General features: G+C 44.5%; 7 protein-coding genes and 1 non-coding gene across 8 annotated transcripts; 4 read left to right on the forward strand and 4 right to left on the reverse strand.

Annotated features, from left to right (window-relative positions):
- Window positions 1–1,972: 1,972 nt before the first annotated feature.
- Window positions 1,973–3,613, reverse strand: FPOAC1_008763 (uncharacterized protein; the record flags this gene model as incomplete). Its single annotated transcript, XM_044853198.1, has 2 exons — window positions 1,973–2,917; window positions 2,999–3,613. The coding sequence occupies 2 exons, from the start codon at window positions 3,611–3,613 to the stop codon at window positions 1,973–1,975; spliced, it is 1,560 nt and encodes a 519-aa protein (XP_044705868.1).
- Window positions 3,614–4,337: 724 nt separating this feature from the next.
- On the reverse strand, window positions 4,338–5,149 carry FPOAC1_008764 (uncharacterized protein; the record flags this gene model as incomplete). Its single annotated transcript, XM_044853199.1, has 2 exons — window positions 4,338–4,670; window positions 4,730–5,149. 2 exons carry the CDS (start codon window positions 5,147–5,149, stop codon window positions 4,338–4,340), a joined length of 753 nt encoding a protein of 250 aa, XP_044705869.1.
- A 415-nt stretch (window positions 5,150–5,564) lies between these two features.
- On the reverse strand, window positions 5,565–7,953 carry FPOAC1_008765 (uncharacterized protein; the record flags this gene model as incomplete). Its single annotated transcript, XM_044853200.1, has 5 exons — window positions 5,565–6,165; window positions 6,385–6,753; window positions 6,804–7,242; window positions 7,288–7,406; window positions 7,454–7,953. The coding sequence occupies 5 exons, from the start codon at window positions 7,951–7,953 to the stop codon at window positions 5,565–5,567; spliced, it is 2,028 nt and encodes a 675-aa protein (XP_044705870.1).
- Window positions 7,954–8,618: 665 nt separating this feature from the next.
- FPOAC1_008766 (uncharacterized protein) lies at window positions 8,619–10,269 on the forward strand (the record flags this gene model as incomplete). Its single annotated transcript, XM_044853201.1, has 3 exons — window positions 8,619–8,753; window positions 8,878–8,989; window positions 9,044–10,269. 3 exons carry the CDS (start codon window positions 8,619–8,621, stop codon window positions 10,267–10,269), a joined length of 1,473 nt encoding a protein of 490 aa, XP_044705871.1.
- Window positions 10,270–12,556: 2,287 nt separating this feature from the next.
- On the forward strand, window positions 12,557–14,160 carry FPOAC1_008767 (uncharacterized protein; the record flags this gene model as incomplete). Its single annotated transcript, XM_044853202.1, has 3 exons — window positions 12,557–13,072; window positions 13,122–13,584; window positions 13,637–14,160. 3 exons carry the CDS (start codon window positions 12,557–12,559, stop codon window positions 14,158–14,160), a joined length of 1,503 nt encoding a protein of 500 aa, XP_044705872.1.
- A 362-nt stretch (window positions 14,161–14,522) lies between these two features.
- On the reverse strand, window positions 14,523–14,612 carry FPOAC1_008768. Its single transcript has one exon. It is a non-coding gene; the product is annotated as a tRNA-Arg (tRNA).
- A 1,160-nt stretch (window positions 14,613–15,772) lies between these two features.
- FPOAC1_008769 (uncharacterized protein) lies at window positions 15,773–16,689 on the forward strand (the record flags this gene model as incomplete). The annotated part of the gene is made up of 2 exons (XM_044853203.1): window positions 15,773–16,172; window positions 16,226–16,689. The coding sequence occupies 2 exons, from the start codon at window positions 15,773–15,775 to the stop codon at window positions 16,687–16,689; spliced, it is 864 nt and encodes a 287-aa protein (XP_044705873.1).
- Window positions 16,690–19,068: 2,379 nt separating this feature from the next.
- Window positions 19,069–20,238, forward strand: FPOAC1_008770 (uncharacterized protein; the record flags this gene model as incomplete). The annotated part of the gene is made up of 3 exons (XM_044853204.1): window positions 19,069–19,116; window positions 19,164–19,257; window positions 19,313–20,238. The coding sequence occupies 3 exons, from the start codon at window positions 19,069–19,071 to the stop codon at window positions 20,236–20,238; spliced, it is 1,068 nt and encodes a 355-aa protein (XP_044705874.1).
- Window positions 20,239–20,331: the final 93 nt, after the last annotated feature.

Below are 20,331 nucleotides of genomic sequence, written 5' to 3' on the forward strand. Positions count from 1 at the left end.
TTCTAGCTAAGAGAAAATATATACTATTCTTATTAAATTAATCCTTAAGCTATATAAGAAACTATATTAAATTACTTATAGTTTATATATATATCCTTTATTAATATAATAATTATAATATAAAGATATAGAGAAAAGGAATTTATATAGAAATAAGGGGACTTTAATAAGTTTTTAATTATAGGGTTTCTTTATAGCTTTAATTAAGGCATTTTTTATAGAATAAAAATAATATATATAAAAAGTATTATCTAAAGCGAGGATAATAATATACTAGAATTATATATTAGCAGTATATTTATAAGTAGCAGTATTTTTTTTATACTATAAGGGTATTATAGGAATATTAAGGAAATATATAAGGGAAAGTAAGGAGTATTTAAAAGAGATTAGTAAGCTATTATAAGTATAAAAGAAAGGCTAAGGAGTTAAATATAATAAGAGAATAAAAAAGCCTAGAAAAAAAGGCCTTTTAAGGGAGATTTACTATAATTAAGAAAGGTATATACTTTTATTTATTTACTTCTATAGGATTCTATTATAGCTAAACTTATTACTAAATTAAAAGGATATACTTAATAGCTAGTTAATATTATTAATTAACTAGTAAAGTAATTTAAATATTTCTCTTAGTTACTAAGGTTATTAACTATAAAGGGGGGTATAATTATAATAGGGTTTAAACCTATAACCTTTAAGAGGTCTTTAGCTATATATTAGGACCTACTTTAGGGGGATTTATTTAAAAATCTTATAGTCCCTTAGGGAAAAGGATAAGCTTTAGTCTTATATTAATATAGGTCCTACCTTTAAGAATCTACCTAGCTACCTCTAAGTCCTATTATAAATATAAATAAAAGAAAAAAGTAAAAATATTTATAATTAATTAATCTTAGTCTTTTATTAAATATAGCTAATAACCTTTATAAATTTTATATAATATAATATTAATTAAAAAAAAAAACTATTAATAAGAATATCTATTTTATAATCTTTTAATTTAAAAATATTAAGTTAATAATTAAGAAATATAAAGATATTAATAAGATTAATATATTATAAAAAAAAAACTATTAAATTATATATATTTATAAAGCTTAATAGCCTTATTAAAGTTAAATTAATAGCCTTTATATATAATTTATATTTTATTTATATATATAGTTTTATTAAAATAAAAAAAAAGCTAAAAAGATTAAAGAAATTAAAAAAAAAGCTAATAAAAAGGCTAAAAGATAATTTATTAAAAGTAAAAAGAATATTTATAGAGGAAATTAATTAAACTCTTAAGTAAGAACTATATAAGGCCTAATTTAAATAATTAAAAGAGTAAGTAGTAATTATTAATAAGATTTTCTAGTTATAGCTAGCTATTAAAAAAAGTTAAATAATAAAGCCTAAAGCTAAAGGCTATCTTAGTATGAATAATCTAGTTAATTAACCTTTAAATTCTACTCCTGTCTTCGTAAGAGATTCGTGATGTTATTAACTGGGGCCCATATTCTAAAGCATAGAAGTCTCATACTACAGATATCGATTCTTCTATCCAAATATTCAGGGTTCGCCGATTATCCAGTCCATATTGTTGAAAAATGCAATAGTCTGTGCCACACCGTTGTCCAAGTCTCAGCAGCCTTATACACAAAACCGACCATTTTTTCTCTTGTCTAGATATCTATTTTCAGTTGAATATTCATTCTCCTGACTTCTATCTCTAGTGGTGATGAATTTTCAACAACCCATATCTTGAATACAATAACTGCCCTGATGCTGAGCTATGAACACAATTCTACTCGAGGAGGAATCAGGGAAGCACGAAAATGGAGTGACATGCTGATATTGGCGCTGGGGATGCTACAGACCCAAGTTTGACGCCGATCGATAATCAAATTGTGGCACTTTAAACCGAACAAAAAACATTAGAGTTTACAACTGCACCCTTGTAGGTACGAAACAAATCCTCTAGACCAATTTACAGACGGGAACTACCCAATTGACTTCCCTTGCCCCTCTTGTCGTAAACCTTCTTTCCTCCAAACCATGTCTCGTCGACCTTGACATCCAAAAGCCCGTGAACTTCCGGAATACCCGGCAAAACCATGAAATCTGCTCTCAGTCCCTCTTTCAGACTCCCTGTCCAAGTCTCTGCAAACCTAGAATACGCAGCTCCATATGTTGCAGCCTTCGTAGCCTGTGCCAAAGTGAGAGCACTCTTGCCATTTGTAACCTTGTCCATCTCGGGCTCCAATGCAGACTTTCTCGTAGTTGCGTTATACAGGTTTGGAAAAGACAAGTGTCGGGCTGTGGGTGCGTCAGTGCCAATTGCCATATTTGCATGACCGTCAAGACACTCTTTATAAGGAAACGCATTTTCCCACGCTGATGGTTTGACTAGCTTGGAGTATCCTTCGAGGATTGCAGGGTCACTGTGGACAGGCTGTACCGAAGCTGTTATGCCAAGACCACCAAGTCTAAGGGCGTCTTCTGGGGTAGCCATTTCCAAGTGCTCGATCCTATGGCGAGCGGTAGGGTTATTAGTGCTCGCTATTGCCTCGATGGCTTGGTTGATGGCTATGTCCCCAATAGCGTGTATGGCGCACTGCATACCAGCTTTTGTAATATGATGCAGTGTTCTGTTCAAAGCTTGGGCTGGCCATAGCGGCTCGACGAGATCAACGGATTCTCCATAGGGGTATGATAGCGCGGCTGTGCAGCCGTCTACTGTACCGTCTCCGATAATTTTGACGCCGACGATGCAGAACTCCGGGGACTTTGAAGGGTGGAATTTATTGTGCATGTCGATAGCTTCTTGGATTTGTGCATCGAGAAGAGTCTGATCTGCTTCGTAGGGAATAAACCAGTGAGCAGCGATATGAAGATTGATGCCCTTGGTTTCTCGTAGTACTTGCAAGGCTTCCTATGCTATCGCATCCATGGCCATGTCAATAACTCCAGTGTATCCTTCTTCAGAGTAAGCTTTAATCGCTCTCTCAAATACCTCTATCTTTTCATCCATAGAAAGCGACTGGATAAGAAAAGGCCAGATAAAGGCTGTAACGGCGGCTTCTGCCAGAAGGCCAGTTGGGTTTCCGTCTTTGTCACATGTGATGAATTCTGGCACCTTTGCTTTCATTTCTTGGATGGGTAGCTTCTTCAAAGCGGCAGTATTACACCAGACTGAGTGAAGGTCATTCGAATCAATGAAAATTGGCCTTGGGTCGACATCATCGATCATACTCGCCAGTGCGATTCCCCCAGTCGCAGACTGAAGCCATCCTCGGCACAGAATATGTGGTAGGTCAGGGTTGCATGATGCGAAAGCGGATAGTCTCTGTCGGATTTCTTCAAGAGACTTGCATCCCCCAAGGTCGAGCTTTTGCTGTGAGAGTCCAAAGAATAACAAATGGACATGGCTATCGATGAAGCCGGGGAGGACAACTCTGTTGCCAAGGTTCAAAATTTCAGCGCCATTGGATTTTGCCTTTTGAACTGCTGCATCATTCTCTGGGCCAATGTATACAATGTTGGATTCTTGGGTGATCATGCATTCTTGGTGAGAGGCGTGGGTGTTGCTAAGGAATCGGCCATTGGTGAATATCTTTGAGGAAGCCATAATGGTCAAGAATGTTTGACGATATACGTTGAGGGACAGGAAAGGGGATATCGAGAGATATAAATAAGGTTGGAGTGTAACTAAAGGTGGAGACGCATCAAGATGAATCTGGAAATATATTGATTTAGACCTTTCAGCGCGTCCATCTTTTGAAAGGTACAGACCAAAGTCGACCATACATTTTGCTGGAATTTTGTGTTAGTTCTGTAGTGGAACGTAATGGTTCAGCAGCGGATCGACCTGCTGGAACAAGTTAGCTCCAGCCAAGAGAAAGATGCCGCTCATCGATGCCGAGACTCGTCCCGGCCTGTCAAGGTCAAGCAGATCTCTCTGATGGGAATAAGACGGGTACTGGTCGCTTGAAACTTCTCCTTCAGCATACCCGCCATAATTCAGCCGTAATTTCTACGTTGATCATGCTAATAATGAATCAATGAGACGATGGCAAAGGTATTCGCAATATTTCCGTTGTTTACTTGTGATTGTACGCCATTCCCTGAGCGATTGAGGCTTAAATGCTTCAGTGTATTCATTAACTGATTTCCTTCACGATGGGTATAACATCATGGGTTTTGTGGAATTCAATAATGCTAAACGGCAGAATTGGCCGATAAGGCTATCAGTGGCTCTCTCTAGCTGATTCATAACAATACTGCGAATGATTGTTTGCCAATGTTCAGTTAAGTGGTTGACTCTTTACTCGTTCTGTAAAAGCGCACACAACTTATTGGGCAACTTTCTCGACAATATCAACCACCTTCAACATGGCCTCCTCACTAAGAAACGGTACATGCCCAGACTTAATAGTCTCCATGACAATCTCGCTTCCCATAGCACCCGCCATAGCGAGTTGTCCTTGCTTAGGGATGCAGTGATCCTCCTCACAAACAACATACGTTCTTGATACCGTGACATCAGTCGCCACAAAGTCCGCTGGGGTTTCAAGACTAGCCGTGCTCTGGAGAGCGCATGCCGATAGAGCCTTGTCTGCTTCCTCGGAGGGAAGATCGTTGTAAAATGTATCCTTTGCTCCCTCATTCAGATACAAAGCATCGTCCTAAAAAGAAAGTTTGTATCAGTATCAAATGTCTTGGAATGTTGGTTAGGATGTCGTACAGTTCTGTCCAAGAAAGGACCAAATGTTCCTCCAACAGTAGCTAGGAGAGAAAGTCCCTTGACAGGAAGTGCAAACGATGCGACGTAAACTACATGAATGATTCCTCCAGATAAGCCTTTTGCCTCTCGCTCGTGGAGTTGGTATCCTTCAACAGCAGCAGATCCGGGAATACCACCGTAGCTATGGCAGACCAGAACAATCCGTTTTCCCTCATCCAGAGAAGGTTGCAATATTTTTCTGATGACTTTAACATCATCCATATGCGTTTTGCCCTTGATGTCATCAACCTTTCCAGCTGAGACGTTATCAGGCTGGAGAACTGTGAAGCCTTTGGTCGTCAGTGATTGAGCGAATGCCTCGTAGTGGATTGAACGGTGCCAGGCACCTTGCACCATGGCAACGACTGGTTTCTCGGACATTTTGATAGATAGGGTTCAAGGTTGGAATATGCTGGTTACTTAGATGGGCTTTCGCTTTTCGGCACGCGACGTTATATGTGTCAATGTTTGGGTCAGCACTAGACAAGTCAGGCAGTTATGTGCTCATGTCAGCCTTGTTGTGTTTCCGCGCCGCGTCAGTACATGTTCTGTTGGTGATAAGCCACTTGGACATTCATCCTATATATTAGATGTGCTTTCCAGGATATGCTAGGGCTCTAGGTCTTTCGAAAATAGTAAAGTGCGATATTAATACTTGACACGAAATGGTGTCAGATAGGTATATACAGTACTGTTAAAATCCTGTCAGCAATAGCGCTGATTGTCTAGACCATGCAATACACAACTTCCAATCATCATTAGTTTACCAAATAGGGCTTCTCAGCAAATACCCACATCACAGCCACGTAAGATCAGATTTCCCACCTGGCATCATGATCCTCAAAGGCCATCCCTTGGCCTGGTGAATTTCCCCCACAATCTTCTGCAACCAAGTAGTTGCAAGGATCGGAAACACAAATTCGAATCGCTCCCTCATAGCAACTGCAACAGCGGCGTCCCATGATTTTCTCCCAGCCTCGCTATCGCCCATGGCTATTTGTGCATGAGCCATGGATAATTTAATGATGGCTGCTATCCACCCATGTCTGGAACTAAAAGTAGAGAGACCCTGCATTTGTTGGCCAGCCTGAGTCCAAAGCAGCAAAGCACTGACAAAATCGCAGCGTTCGTGCTGGATTCGCGCTGAGAGGATTAGACGTCTCATTTTGAGGACTTGATCATTCAAATCGTCCAACTCGGGTGGTTCGACGGCGATGAGCTCTTTGAGAATTGAGTCAGCATCATAAAATTGGCCCAGGCCGATGTAGGCTTCTCCCATGGCCATGGTCAAACGTCGAAACGGCCGGCCCTTTTTCACGGACATGGTATCAAGTTCTACTTGTATAATCTGAAGAGCTTTTTCATACTCATGAAGCTCGCAATGAATCTCTGCCAATCTTGTAACGATGAGTAATTTCGTATTGTGTCGTATCGGCATTGTCGAGTTTAGCCACAAATGCTGTTCCAAAGAAGCCCTCGTCGTCTTGAAATCCCCAATAGAATGGAAGAATTTGGCTGCAACACCCTGTAACCTCCTCGTAACTTCGATTTCAAACGTGGATAGTGGATGGATTCCCTTCCAGTTGTATATAGTTGTGGCGACTTCTGCATCATACCGATGTATTTTATTCTCGATACTTGAAATGTGTAGTCTTCCTCTCAAAGCGTTGTCAGATCTCGTGTTGGTCTCGCACTGCTCGGACGACAGAAACTCATTAATAATAGCGTTTGAGCGCTCAAAGTCGCCGTCCTTGCCAGATATTATGCTGTCAAAGAGGGTGACGGATGCTTGATAATAAAAGGGCATATTTTTGCGGACGAGGGTCTTTGCGCGTTGGATAGCAGCGAGACGAATGCTAAAGAGGTCACGTTCGCAGAAGTAGAGGAGGGCCTCGATGACGCATGTTCTCAGTGATGTTGTGATCCTTTTTTGGGAAGTCAGTTTGTCGAGGAGAGCCCAGATTGATTTCTTCGTGGGAAGTGACCTGTAGTTTGTCAGCTATGTTCTGGGAAGTAGGTGGATGGATGGATGTACCAGTTGACTTTTCCTTCATAGCAGGGAGGGCAGGCGAAACATATTAGTCTAAGAGCTGTTGTTTCCCAATCTTCTACTGCTTGTGGTGATAAACGACTGGCAATCGTTTCTTTTGCTTGGGGATGAAGTGACAAGGTGACTGCACCATCTTCCAAGGGTTTTTGGGTTACTTCTGGCCTTTGTTGGAGTTGTGACACGGCATCATCGCTGGACAGCACAGTAACTAGATCCGAGCTAAGCCCAAAGTCGATGGCACTGATACTCTGTATCTCTCCTTCGTTTGTCCAGCGTCTCATTGGTATCTTGACACTTTTTAAAAGGTCGACCGGCACTTCTGTTCCTCCTAGCGTGTGGAGGAGGAGGAGGCCTTGTTCAGACGGTAGAAAGCAGTATCCGTACTCTAAGAGAAGGTTGCGGAAGGATAGGTTGAGTGAAGAGTCTGTTGTCTGTTAGTGGAGTCCCAAACAGTTGGGAGGCCATTTACCGTTGAGTTGCTCTGTAATTAGACTCTGCACGAAATAGTTCAAATCGGGAGCCTCGGACCCAAGATTGTGCAGATGATCGAATGCTTCAGTGTCATCCATATTCAGGTACCTCTCATATCTGTTCATGTCAGTATGTTTGGTAGACTCTATCCGTCAACTACTCACGTTGATGCAGGTACTTCCAAAGGTAGCCAAAGAATTGAACCGACTCCCCCAAGCTTTCTGGCAATCTTGATATACTTGTTTCCCGCATATCTTAACTCAGATAGTGTCCTCCCCTTGACAACAGCAGCTACGTCGTTGGCGATCCAAGCATCATCATTAACCTTTGATCTCAAGAATATTGTCACACACGCAACTCGTCTCCTCAGCTCCTGCAGCAGGGAATCATCTTTGGAAGTCCAAAAGGCTTTGGTGTCGCTCTGAAGAGTGTCGTGTAGTTTCCTAACCCTGTCGAAAGTGATGGACTGAAGCGAAAGAATCTTGGCAGTGCGTTGGTTGCTCGGAATAACCTGGTACCGAACCTCCTTAGAGAGGGATTTATTCTTGGCGAGGATGGAGCGGATCGCTTCGAGGTGCTTGTTTAGATTGGAAGCGAAACGTGCGGTGGATGACGGGTCAAAGTTATCAATCAGTTGATCAAGATGCTTGCAGAAACACGCCATCTCGGCTAGCAAGATCAAGATAAAGCGAGATAATCTTGGCTGATAATCGTTGATTTTTGATTTTTGATTTTTTTTTCACAGTGAGAAAGGGGATTGCCAGTGTTTAACCCTTTTTGAGGTGGACCGTCGCGTCTCACAGTGAGAGGATTTTCATGGCTGTCGCTCCGAGACTCGGGGACTAACTCGTTTAAGAAAATCAAGGCGTGAAACCGACTGGTTGAATGAGTTCAATTATTGGAGCCGTTGCTTATCAGATCATTGTAAGCAAGTCTTTTCGTTAACAGTCTCTGTTTCTTTTGGCATGTCCGATATCCAATTTGATAACTTGTAAACAATGAAAAAGCACAAAATATGTTTTCTGTTTTAAACAAGATTTGCGTGTCTTTTTTCTTCATTTGGTTTAGTATTGATATCAATACTGTCTTTGCACATATCACTACCCTAACAACTCTTGTATTTTTCTTCAGCTCTCCTAACGTGTTCGCACCAAGTGGGGATACAATCAACCTAGCGGGTCTGGACTCCAACTTATCGAACCTTGTTAAAATTCTGGAAACGGTTCCACCCGATTTGATCTGATAAAGAAGCATCATCGCCATTTGATAATCCTTCTTTCGTCTCATCTTTCGTCTCATCTTTCATCTCAATCCCTTTTTCTTCACAAGATGGAGTCTTCAAAAGAAGTCAAGGACATGACCAGTGTCTCTCCAGCATCTGACCAATCAGACAACGATAGTGGCAGTGAGGATCATGGCAAGAAGCCTGTACCCCTGAGTATGAAGATACTCTCTGTCGTCATCGTCAGTATGATTGGCTTTGGTGGACATTGGAGTAGTGGTGTCACTGGTGCTTTGAAGAGTACCTTGAAAAAGGCATGTTGACCTAGGTACTTGAAGCAAATGGACTCTGCCTAACCTTTACCAGGAGCTTCACATTTCAAACACCCAATATGCGGTCCTTGACACAAGTGAGAACTTTATCAAGACTGCTCTCATTCTCGTTAGTGGTGTTCTCACGGACCGCTACGGTGGTGCAAGTATGTACCTCGACTACCGTCATCACCTTCCAGTACTAACTAACCTTGTCTCAGGCACCATGCTCTGGGGAAACGCCGTCTTCAGTCTAGGAGCAATCCTCGTCGCTGCAGCCACAACAGTCCGAAGCTACAAATTCATGATTGGAGGTGCCGTCATCCAAGCCCTCGGCGATGTCGCAACCCAGGTCGCCCAGTACAAGATCTTTTCCTCGTGGTTCCCTCCCTCTTCCGGCTTCGCATCAACACTTGCCTTTGAACTCGGTATTGGTAAAATCGGTTCCTTTGTAGGAAAAGCAACGGCCAACGTGATAGCTCAGAACCTTGGCGATTTCAGCTGGGCGTATTGGATGGCCGTCTTTATGAACCTATTCACCAACGTCGCGACCCTCTTCTTTTGGTGGTTCACGCGATGGTGTGAGAAGCGATATGCGGGTACTAGAGATCCTGCTACGGGAGAGAAGTTGACGGAGAACAACAAGAAGTTTGAGATTGGCAAGATGCTATCGCTGCCTTGGTCATTCTGGATGATTTGCTTGTTTTCGCTCTTTCAGACCTCTACGGCTGGTATATTTGCGTCAAACAGCACGGAATTGGCTGAGCAGCGCTTCAAGATCTCGGCCGTCAAGGCAGGCTGGTATTCGTCCATGTCGCAATACTTGGGCTTTTTCTTTGTGCCCTTGATTGGTATTTTTGTCGACATGTTTGGGCAACGACTGACACTCATGCTTGTTTGTGGATGCGGTATGCTCTTGTCCATGTGCCTTGCAGCTTGGGGACCAACTGTGCCCGGAACGGCCGCGAGTTTTGGCATCTTTGCCGTCGCTACGTCGTTTGGACCTACGGTTATCATCGACAGTATCCGCACGAGCATGTGGTACCAGGAAGTCTTTGGGTCGGGCTACGCGATCAAGATTGCGATAAACAACAGCATGACCATCATCGTGGGCGTCGTTGCGGGTGTCATTCAAGATCGCGATGATAACAGCTACGACAATGTTACGATTCTTTACGCGACAATGGCTGCTGGTTCTGTGGTGGTGGCATTGATCATCCTAGCATTGGGTTTCGCCAGTGATATTATGGGACATTTGCAGTGGAGTCGCGGCAAGAGAGTCGAGAATGGGCACATCATCAATGCCAAGAAGGAAGAGGCTGAGAAAGAGGGACAAGATGGATGGAACCGCAAGTTGGGACTTGTCAACTTTGGGGCTGTTGTTGTGCTTATTCTTGGTGCCTGGGCAGCTTACTTTTGGGGTCTGGCTACCAAGAATACGTATTGATGATGGGAAAAGGGATATTTGGGTTGATAATTATGAAAGTCGAGTAATGAAGGATTAATGTTTTATGTAATATTATGTAAAGGGTGATGGTTATGCTTGAATGATGTGTGTCAATAAGTATCACTCACCAAACACCAAGACAACACAACACCAGCCTTCTTTCAACGGAACAATCAGACTCCGATTGGCCATGGTCGGAGTACCCTAATTAGGATAACAACAAATCTCGTCCAAGTGGCCGAAATCATTTCCGTAAAATCCTTCCATCATCAACTAGACCGGGGGAGGAGTCGATTACTATATATAATGGAAACATGACCCTGACACCGCTCTTCTCTCCGTTTGGTCTCCTCACATGATCGGCTGAAGCACGGCATCTCTACTTGGCATCTCCGCTTGGCATCCCGACTCGACTCCGTAACGGTTTGTCTCCAGATCCAATGTAACAATCTATAATTACAATTTTGTTGATAGCATAACAAATAAACAACATGTCACATTTTACATCATGATTATCCCTGTCTCGGTCCTTTTCTTTTGCGCGCTCCATCGATTAACCGTTTCCACGAACCGGTAGCGACACAATATGGTCTGATGATAGCCGCTGTGATACTACCCTGGACAAGCATGCATCCTGGCTTGGTTGGAGCGATACCTGTTTCGAGAAGGATTCGGTCTGAGCGTTGCTAAGGTTAAATCTGAGCTTATTTAAGAATCTGTTGGGCATGAGGTATGAAGATGGAGTAAGTGAGACAGGATGTATGTCTTTTTGGAGGCGGTCAAACATGTTTCTTGCATTGCCCGTTAGATATCCGGAGATCTTGGATGGTGAATAGGAAAGTTGTGTTTATTTTTGGCTTGGGCTTGAAAAAGCGAAACCTTGAACTGTCTCATCAGTATCAATATCATCTATAGGGTATTGCACGTATATCAAGATCATGACATATCTCAACATGCTACCAAATTACCTCCATCCATCCAATTTCTCCTTCTCTTTTCCCCTCAAACAAGTGGGGATCATTACCCCTTGGAAACATTAGGTTGGGGTTCCCCCACGCTCTCGTTACCACCTGAATCATGAATTTCCACAGCCAAGACTCCAACTTTTTCCCGCCATGCCCAGTTTGTCTTTATACATCCTTTGTTGCCTGCTCTACCAACCAGCGTACCGCGGATTTGAAAAATAACCCTTTCCCAAGCTTCTAGACTTGCAATATCCCCGCATACAAGTCTGCCAAGAGAGGCATTTTGTTACAAATCTTAACATTGCATGTACATAAACGATACCCACTTTGCATGTAAACCCTTACGGCTTCCCCGACTTGTCTGCATGTACATACATACATTCCTATAATGGCCAGGTTCTGATTGGAGACGAGTGATGAGGGGGTTGGCTTACCTGAACCTCCCCCCCAGAGATTTGGGGTCTTGGCTTGTTTCTTGGTCGGCAGTTGAATTGGTCGCCGATGTATGTATCCATCATCATTACAGAGAAAGAAGAGTGAGACCAAGGGAAAATCGCTCGCCAAGAGAGACAAGCCTTGTCGTAAGCCAAGGTGCGTCTAGAGAATCTGGGGGATTGGCATAGCTAAAAGGCTTAGTCTGGGGAAGAGAATCTCTCATGAGAGTGAATCTACAGACTCTGGTATTGAGAAAAGCAGAGGTTTCCTTGAGAAGAGAAGAAAAAAACAAGACTCAAGTGACTGTTTGGTTAATACGATAATATTACTTTTTTATTAGTCAACTACCCCAATCACCCCAATCATGTTCCCTAAAAAACAACGCATTTGCCATCTTCTCCGCTGGAAATGGTGCACACCTGTTCCATCTCACCATGTTACCCCCCCAGCATTCCCCCACAATATAAGCCATGACCATATGTCTTGGCCTTTTCCCCCGTCTTCTCGCCTTTCTTCTTCTTCCTCGTCTTGTTGGCTTGGCTCTCTCTCTCGATTCGCCTACTTCGAGTGGCTATTACTTTTTCCCTTTACGCAAAGCCAAGACGTCCGGCACCTTCTCTTCCAGGACATGATGCTCCATTCTGCAACATGCGAGTAAGGGTTCCCCGCAGTCTTGAGGCAATACCACCATGCTCTGACAGTGGAGTTTTCGTCATGGATGGTTTTGATGAGGAGCAAGACCAAGGAGGTGACGATGTGAGTGGAGAGGTATAAAGACGGAGGGCATCGACGTTGAGCTTCGAACGACAGACAGTCTTCTTTCTGTCCCTCTCCTCTCTCCTCTTACTCTCTTCTTTTTTGCATCTCTCGTGACAAAAGCTGCAGTCATGTCAGACCACAAACCGCAAGCTCACGAAGGTGAGGACGCCAAGGACATTGGAGGTCCTCTGGAGAACACACCCTCCTACGCTCAGGAAAAGCCCGAGGTGGTTCCCAACCTGTCCAATGTCGCAGCTCTCGGCATTCCCAACGCCGCAGAGCTCGAAAAGAAGATTGTCCGCAAGCTCGACATGTGGATGCTTCCTCAGCTTTGGATTCTCTACATGTTCAACTACCTCAACCGCACCAACATTGCTCAGGCCAGACTCAACACCTTCAATGAGGATCTCAACCTCAAGGATGGCGATTACCAGACTGCCGTTGCGATTCTCACTGTCGGATACATGCTTGCTCAGCTGCCCTCCAACATGTTGATCACCCGTGTTCGACCTTCCATCTATCTCCCCGTGGCTGCTTTCATCTGGTCTGCTATCTCTGCTATGACGGTGCTCTGCACGAGTGCTGGTGGTCTTTGGGCTGTGCAGTTTGTTCTTGGTATTGTTGAGGCACCCTTGTTCCCTGGTGTAAGTTATCATCTCCATCGCTCTGGATTCATCATCTAATAACTTCCAGGCTGTCTTCCTCATGTCCTGCTGGTACACTCGTCGCGAATTCGCCCTCCGTGTCGCTCTTCTATACTCTGGTCTCGTACTCGCCCAGGCCTTTTCTGGTCTCATTGCAGCTGGAGTCTTTAGTGGTCTCGATGGTCCTATGGGCCTGGCAGGCTGGAAGTGGCTTTTCATCCTCGAGGGTGCTATGAGTGGATTCTTTGCCATCACAGCTTACTTCATTCTGCCTAACTATCCTGAATCTCCTACCGGCGGTGCTATGCGATACATGACTGAGGATATGCGCAAAATCGCTGCTGCCCGTATCCTTGATGACCGAGTCGAGATTCATGAGAAGTCGACTGTCTGGGTTGGTCTCAAGCTTGCTGTCATCGACGTCAAGCTTTACATGTTCTTGTTTATGAACATCTTTATCACCTCGTCTTATGGATTCAACAACTTCTTCCCCACTATTGTTCGAGGACTTGGTATGTCTCACCGTCTCGTTCTTAATATTACAATCTTGCTAACAGTTGACAGGCTTCGGCAACAGTGTTACATCTCTCCTCATGACCGCTCCCCCCTACATCTTCGGTACACTCTGCACCTTTTATGTATCATGGGACTCCGATCGTCGTCAAGAACGAGGTCTTCACATTGTGATCCCCCTATCGTGCTCCGTTGCTGGTTTCATCGTCACCGTCGCAACCGGCAACGCGGCTGTCCGCTACGCCATGACATTCCTCTACGCTGCTGGTTGCTTCTCTGCCAACACTCTGCAATACACCTGGGCTGTCTCTACCATGAGTCAGACACCTGAGAAGCGAGCTGCTGCCGGTGCCATTGTCAACATCTTTGGACACTTGGGTAATGTCATCTCGCCTTACTTCTTCCCTGACAAGGACCAACCTCGATACACTATGGCCATGATTCTTCAGATCGTGTTTGCTGGTCTCGGTATCGCGCTGGCGTCTACCATCAAGTGGTTCCTTACCAGGAAGAACAAGAAGATTAGGTCAGAGGCTGACCGCCTTGGCGTTGACTTCAACCCTTTCACCACTTAAAAGATGTAGACATGGAATGACTTGGGTTATGGATTACGGAATGGTTTCAGGAAAACTGGTTAAATAGATAGTATAATGAATGAATAGACGACAGAGTATGTCAGCAACATACTCATAACCGACAGCCCTGCATCATGATATTGCCTTGACTGTACAATGAGGTGCATAAATAAGTCGCGAAATTATGTATCCATTACGCGCTAGTCGCGTTACCACCAACGCGGCCACTATCCCTTCCTCATACAGCAGATTTTATCACCATACGCAGAATATCATGTCAGTGAGTGGTAGGGGAATAGCAAAAAAAGAAAAAACGATATCAATTCCGACAAGCCGGCAAAAGATATATCAGCGATGAAAGTCGACCACGCCAGGAGTCGAACCTGGAATCTCTAGAGGGATCAGTTGCTGAGGACCGAAATCTAGCGCCTTAGCCATTAGGCCACGCGGCCTGATCTTATTGGATATGGAGCTGAGATTTAGTACCTATGTTCTAATTGTCTTGGCAATAACCTCACCCTAGACTTCATCCAGGAAATCTTATCGGTTCTTTATGTTCTTGCACACCTACCTAGAAATACAGTACATAAGTAATGTCACCATTACAGTATGCCTGTAAGCCTAGTCTCTGTTTGGATCATAACAGATATATAATGGTTCCTTGGTGTTATGTTTACAGCTTTTTCTATAACTATTCCTGGCAGTTGCCTCAGGATATTAGTAAAGTTAATCACTGAGAGCATAAAGGACGGAATTAGTAGGCCACTTTATGCCCTTAAGACCATACTTCTTAGACTAGTTTTCTCATACCCTCAGTTCTAAGAGACTAATTTTTCTACCGCCCACCCAGTTGAGCTACTGGGATGTCAAGCTTATTAAATCATATCAAACTCTTGAAAACAAGGAGCATCTTTCATTCATTTGGAATTGGAGATTCTTGGTACTACGCAAGCAGCATTTTCTTTCTCCAAAAACGTCGTAGGTTGAATAAATTCCGAGTAATTACAGTAATGGCACGGAAAACTCTCAACAGACATGTCTCCCAATTTTCTTTTGGACCGTCGGGCTCAATCCCACTTGTATCACAGCTACCAGGGTAATCGGACTTTTCAATACCTTGGCAGCTGAGAACCAACAGTCGTCCCACATTGTATGTAATGTCACTTTATTTAGTGGTCGTTCATGGTTGTAATTACACTGTGCAGCCTTAGCAACCGTCAACCAACACCAAAAAGCTAACAACCAACAACATGTTACGTGAATTAAGGGTCCCAAATACGCTAGACAGGGGTTTTAGTCGGGAATATCTTCATTGAGCCGACTTGGCATCTCTAGCGTGCGCAAAAGACCTCTCTTTTGGACTCGAGACTCTTGCTCATGCCATTGTTTCACGATCATATTTGACCGATGTCAATTTTATTCTCCATTGCAGTTTAACCGATGACTCTTTGCCGAGAAAAAAAATCATTACTTCCGGCGCCCCGTTCTTTCCCACTTGGGTATTTAAAAGTGTCTGTACAGCACATATGAGAACCAGTGCTTTCTTTTTGAGTCAAGTGGTACTCCTTATCCAATTTCACTATCGCAGTCATCCATTCGTCGAACAGACAAAATGCTGTTCAATATTATTGTGGCGCTGAGCCTCTCAACGAGTGTCTCAGCTTGGATCATCCCCGACTTGAGAAAATCCGACGACAGTACTCTCACCAACAAAGCCTGCAACAAAGCATTGGAAAAGGAGATCCACTGTGACAAGTTTTTGTCTGGGGTCATGTCTGATGATGACTCCAAGTGGACAAAGAAAAAAGTCGAGCTCGCCGACTCTGTTTGCACCGACACCTGCTACAATTCCCTCCAAAGCTGGTATGATACAGTTACCGATGCATGCGACAATGGTGAGGACAATTACCTCCTTCTCGACAAAGTATCACATACAGGCTTCGGTGGGAACCTTTGGGCTTCTTGGAATGAGACTTGTGTCAAGGATCCCAGAACAGGTCGATACTGTCAGGGTAAGCAACGAAATTAAAACCTCTTTTTACGGTACATGACTAACGCAACCAAGAAATCATAGACGGGTTTTCCGAGATCGACGACGGCGAACAAAGGCCATACGACGAGCTCTGTCATCCTTGCTATGGTAAAGTCATTACTGCAATGACCAGCACTCCATCGTGGTTGCTTTCGTCTAATCCTGGCACCGACTACTGGAACGGTCAGCTTGAGCTTGTCCATAAAATATGCGGAAGTTCAGATTCGTCCAAGTCTCGACCATTTTTGATTGGGACCGAGATATCCAAGGAAGAGCATAGTTCAGGCTCTAATCATGGAATCACCAGCACACCCTCTTCCGATGCGAGCACTGTTTCAGTCCAGCGCACCTCTTCAACAGGAACCGCGTCACTTGAGACTGCCTTGTCGGAGATTGCACCCTTGGAAAGCAATGCCGCTGGGACATTTGGAGCCGAGCATCTAGACGGATACAAATATGCGCTATTGGCCTTGGGGGTTGATATGTTTATTCTCTAAATTTATCATTCCTTTGAATGATTTCGTATTCTTCGATGAGAGTCGTCCTCAGGTTATTAGAAAAATTGATACCCAAAAGTATGAGACAAGATTAGCAGTTCACTTTGTGCTCCTTAGACTATAGTAGTTCTTGGACCACTTATCTATATATCCTAAAGCTTAAGGAGGGGCTACCCATTTAGCAAGACTCTTCGTAGTATGTCACGCTAGACATACGCGAAACGAGTTACTCGAAGTCGCGCGTCTATGTCTAACCACAAGACCCAACGGCACGTACTCCCCATTTTCTCCATTATCTTTTTGTTTATCATCTTGTTCGTCACTTGCTGTACCATCTTTTTCATCTTTTCCACCACCAATTCCGCGCGTCATCAGCCCAAAGATAACGAATACGAGCGTTGCAAGAGCTTCAGGAACAAGTACAAACAGCAGAATGGCAGTTGTTGTAAAAGGGCCTCCTCTTGGATGTGACAAGTGCATGAGTCTCACTTTGACCTGGATTGTGAAGAATATGCGTATGGCAGCGAAGACTGTACCAAATTCTGCAGCAACAAGCAGCTAGCAATGAGTCAGTGCTTTCTTGTCGAAAAGGGAAAGGGAAAGAGACAGGGACTGTGCTAAACTGACCATTTGAGTGGGCTGCCGAAAATCGAACCCTTGCTTTATCATACTGCATGTCACCTGGAGAAAAGCTGCTATCGATGCTATTCCTAAGCATCCATGAGCAACACCGAATTTCGTTCGAAGGTTTAGCGTAGGTATTTGTACAGCCAAAAAGACTGTGCTGGCAATGATGATGAGGCTGATAAAAATGGCTTTAGACTTTGCGAAATAGGTAAGTGATTTTAGATGATGCTTTCTGTAATGAATGTCAGCGATTCCCTAGAATGAGTCGTTTCACGTACGCTTCCCACCACAGACCACAACAGACCAGCAGGATAATACTGGGGCAACTGTTGAGAATAGAAACGGCATGTTGTGTTCCGGTCTGCTGCATGGCGCCGCCGATAACATGTATTAGGCACAAGAATGTAACAAGCCCCCAACCGACATAACCCGACTTGCCATGGGCTTTTGTGAGGTATGCGCTCGGGATAAGCAGTATACCATAAAAGATCGGTTCGGCGGTTAGGTAGGTTTCCAGTTCCATTTTCCCGTGTAGGTGGTGAGCGGCTTTTCCGGTCTTTGTGTCTTTGGTTGTGGTTTGTCTGAGTATGTGTTTCTTACAGTAGCATCGGATGGAGGTTTAACGGTGAATATCAGGAGATGGAGAGGTTAAGTGATGTTTAATTGCCTCGCGAAATCCGCAACGAGGCAACAGTTTAGGTAAAGAAACATGATGGTGATGTAATAGTCCGCTATTCATCAGCATCGATCCTTCCAAACAGTCTGTATTCTGATAATCAGGTTTGGTTCAGATAACCCTCACCCGGGCAGGTAGGTTTGGCCCCGAGCCTTCACGTGATTTGTCTTGGTGTTGGATGAGAAGCAAGTCTTTAGTTTCCAACACAAGGGGGCTAAAGAAACACGTCTCTGTTATTTGTTTGAAATATATTGACGCAATTTAATAGGTAGCAGAAGAAATGCCCCCTCAAGTCTAAGGCTATGAAAATAAGTAGCCTAAGAACCATAGACTTACGGGCATATAGGGAACTACTAATTTCGTTTCGTATGCTTCCGGGCATTTCGGAACGTTTCGTCTCATGACAAGAAAAATCAACTTATTCAGTGGACATCGTGCAACGCAAACTCCTAATCCATGCATTGATGCGCAAAGTGTTATTTGATAGACGTTTTCCCTATGTTGTCATGATAGATGGCCGCTCCGCCGCACCACATATAAATCTGCGGCCCGCAACACGCCGCTGCGGCAGCTCGCAACTTCCACCCTTCATATCACAGTTTCTAATGTGGGCTATCATGCCATTCATATCCCGAACATGCCGCTTTATGCCATCATGGGCCCTAGCCGCTACGTAGGCCCTGACTAAAATCATATCCATCATTGCCGGCAGATCTAGGAAAACTCATGATGCGGCTATGCTATTGGTTCAGCTCGCGGCCTGTATGCAACCAACCCTGTGAGTGTGATGTTGCTATTATACGTGGGTTTTCTATGTAATACATGATGCATCATGTTCTACGTGCACTGATCATGAATCTTGATGGAGATATCGGAACCTTTCGGCGTCTCGGACTGTCGCGCTGGTTGTTATACTGATATCAGTTCGACAGTCAGTGCTTTGCACCAAATTGTTCTCTGTGTATTCTGGTATAAATATCTAGCTCTGCCACATCCAAATGATCCCCATCACTCTCATCATCACACAGAAACACTACAGTCAAACAATCTTAACAAATCTCTCATCAACCTTCAACATGGCTATCACCAAGTACAAGGCCGCCGCTGTCACCTCCGAGCCTGGAGTGAGTACCTCACCATTAAAACCAATGCATTTACTGACGATATTTAGTGGTTCGATCTCGAGGGCGGCGTTCGCAAGACCATTGACTTCATCAACGAGGCTGGTGAAGCTGGATGCAAGTTCGTTGCCTTTCCAGAAGTTTGTGAGTTTTCCCTCACTTTTGATGGACTCGCAAGTGGCATACTAACATCCCACAGGGATTCCTGGATACCCTTACTGGATGTGGAAGGTTACCTACCTCCAGTCCCTTCCTATGCTCAAGAAGTACCGAGAGAACTCCATGGCTGTCGACTCTGAAGAGATGCGCCGCATCCGACGCGCTGCTCGCGATAGCCAGATCTTTGTTTCTCTGGGATTCTCCGAGATTGACCACGCCACTCTTTACCTCTCCCAGGTTCTGATCGGCCCTGATGGCGCTGTCATCAACCACCGCCGCAAGATCAAGCCCACTCATGTTGAGAAGCTCGTTTACGGTGATGGAGCTGGTGACACCTTCATGTCTGTCAGCGAGACTGAGATTGGCCGCGTCGGTCAGCTCAACTGCTGGGAGAACATGAACCCCTTCCTCAAGTCTCTCAACGTATCTGCTGGCGAGCAGGTTCACGTCGCCGCATGGCCTGTCTACCCTGGCAAGGAGCGCCAGGTTCATCCCGACCCCGCTACCAACTATGCCGACCCAGCTTCTGACCTGGTTACTCCCGAGTATGCAATTGAGACTGGTACATGGACTCTTGCTCCTTTCCAGCGTCTTTCGGTTGAGGGTTTGAAGATCAACACTCCTGAAGGTGTTGAGCCCGAGACTGACCCCTCGGTTTACAACGGCCATGCCCGTATCTACCGACCCGATGGCAGCCTCGTTGTCAAGCCCGAGAAGGACTTTGATGGTCTACTCTTTGTCGACATTGATCTCAACGAGTGTCATCTGACCAAGGTCCTCGCTGACTTTGCTGGCCACTACATGCGCCCTGATCTCATTCGCCTTTTGGTTGACACCCGCCGCAAGGAGCTCATCACCGAGGCTGACCCTAACGGCTCCATCGCTACTTACAGCACTCGCCAGAGACTTGGATTGGACAAGCCTCTTGAGAAGAAGGAGGGCGAGGACACACCTGATGTGCTGTAGATGGGATGTCACGGGTTTAGGTCATGACTCCGTTGGCATGATTTCCTCTCATGATGGATACAATTTGTAAGATAGAAAGATTGTGTATAGAAT

This window comes from Fusarium poae, chromosome 3, assembly GCF_019609905.1.
Source record: "Fusarium poae strain DAOMC 252244 chromosome 3, whole genome shotgun sequence".
Classification (NCBI taxonomy): domain Eukaryota; kingdom Fungi; phylum Ascomycota; class Sordariomycetes; order Hypocreales; family Nectriaceae; genus Fusarium; species Fusarium poae.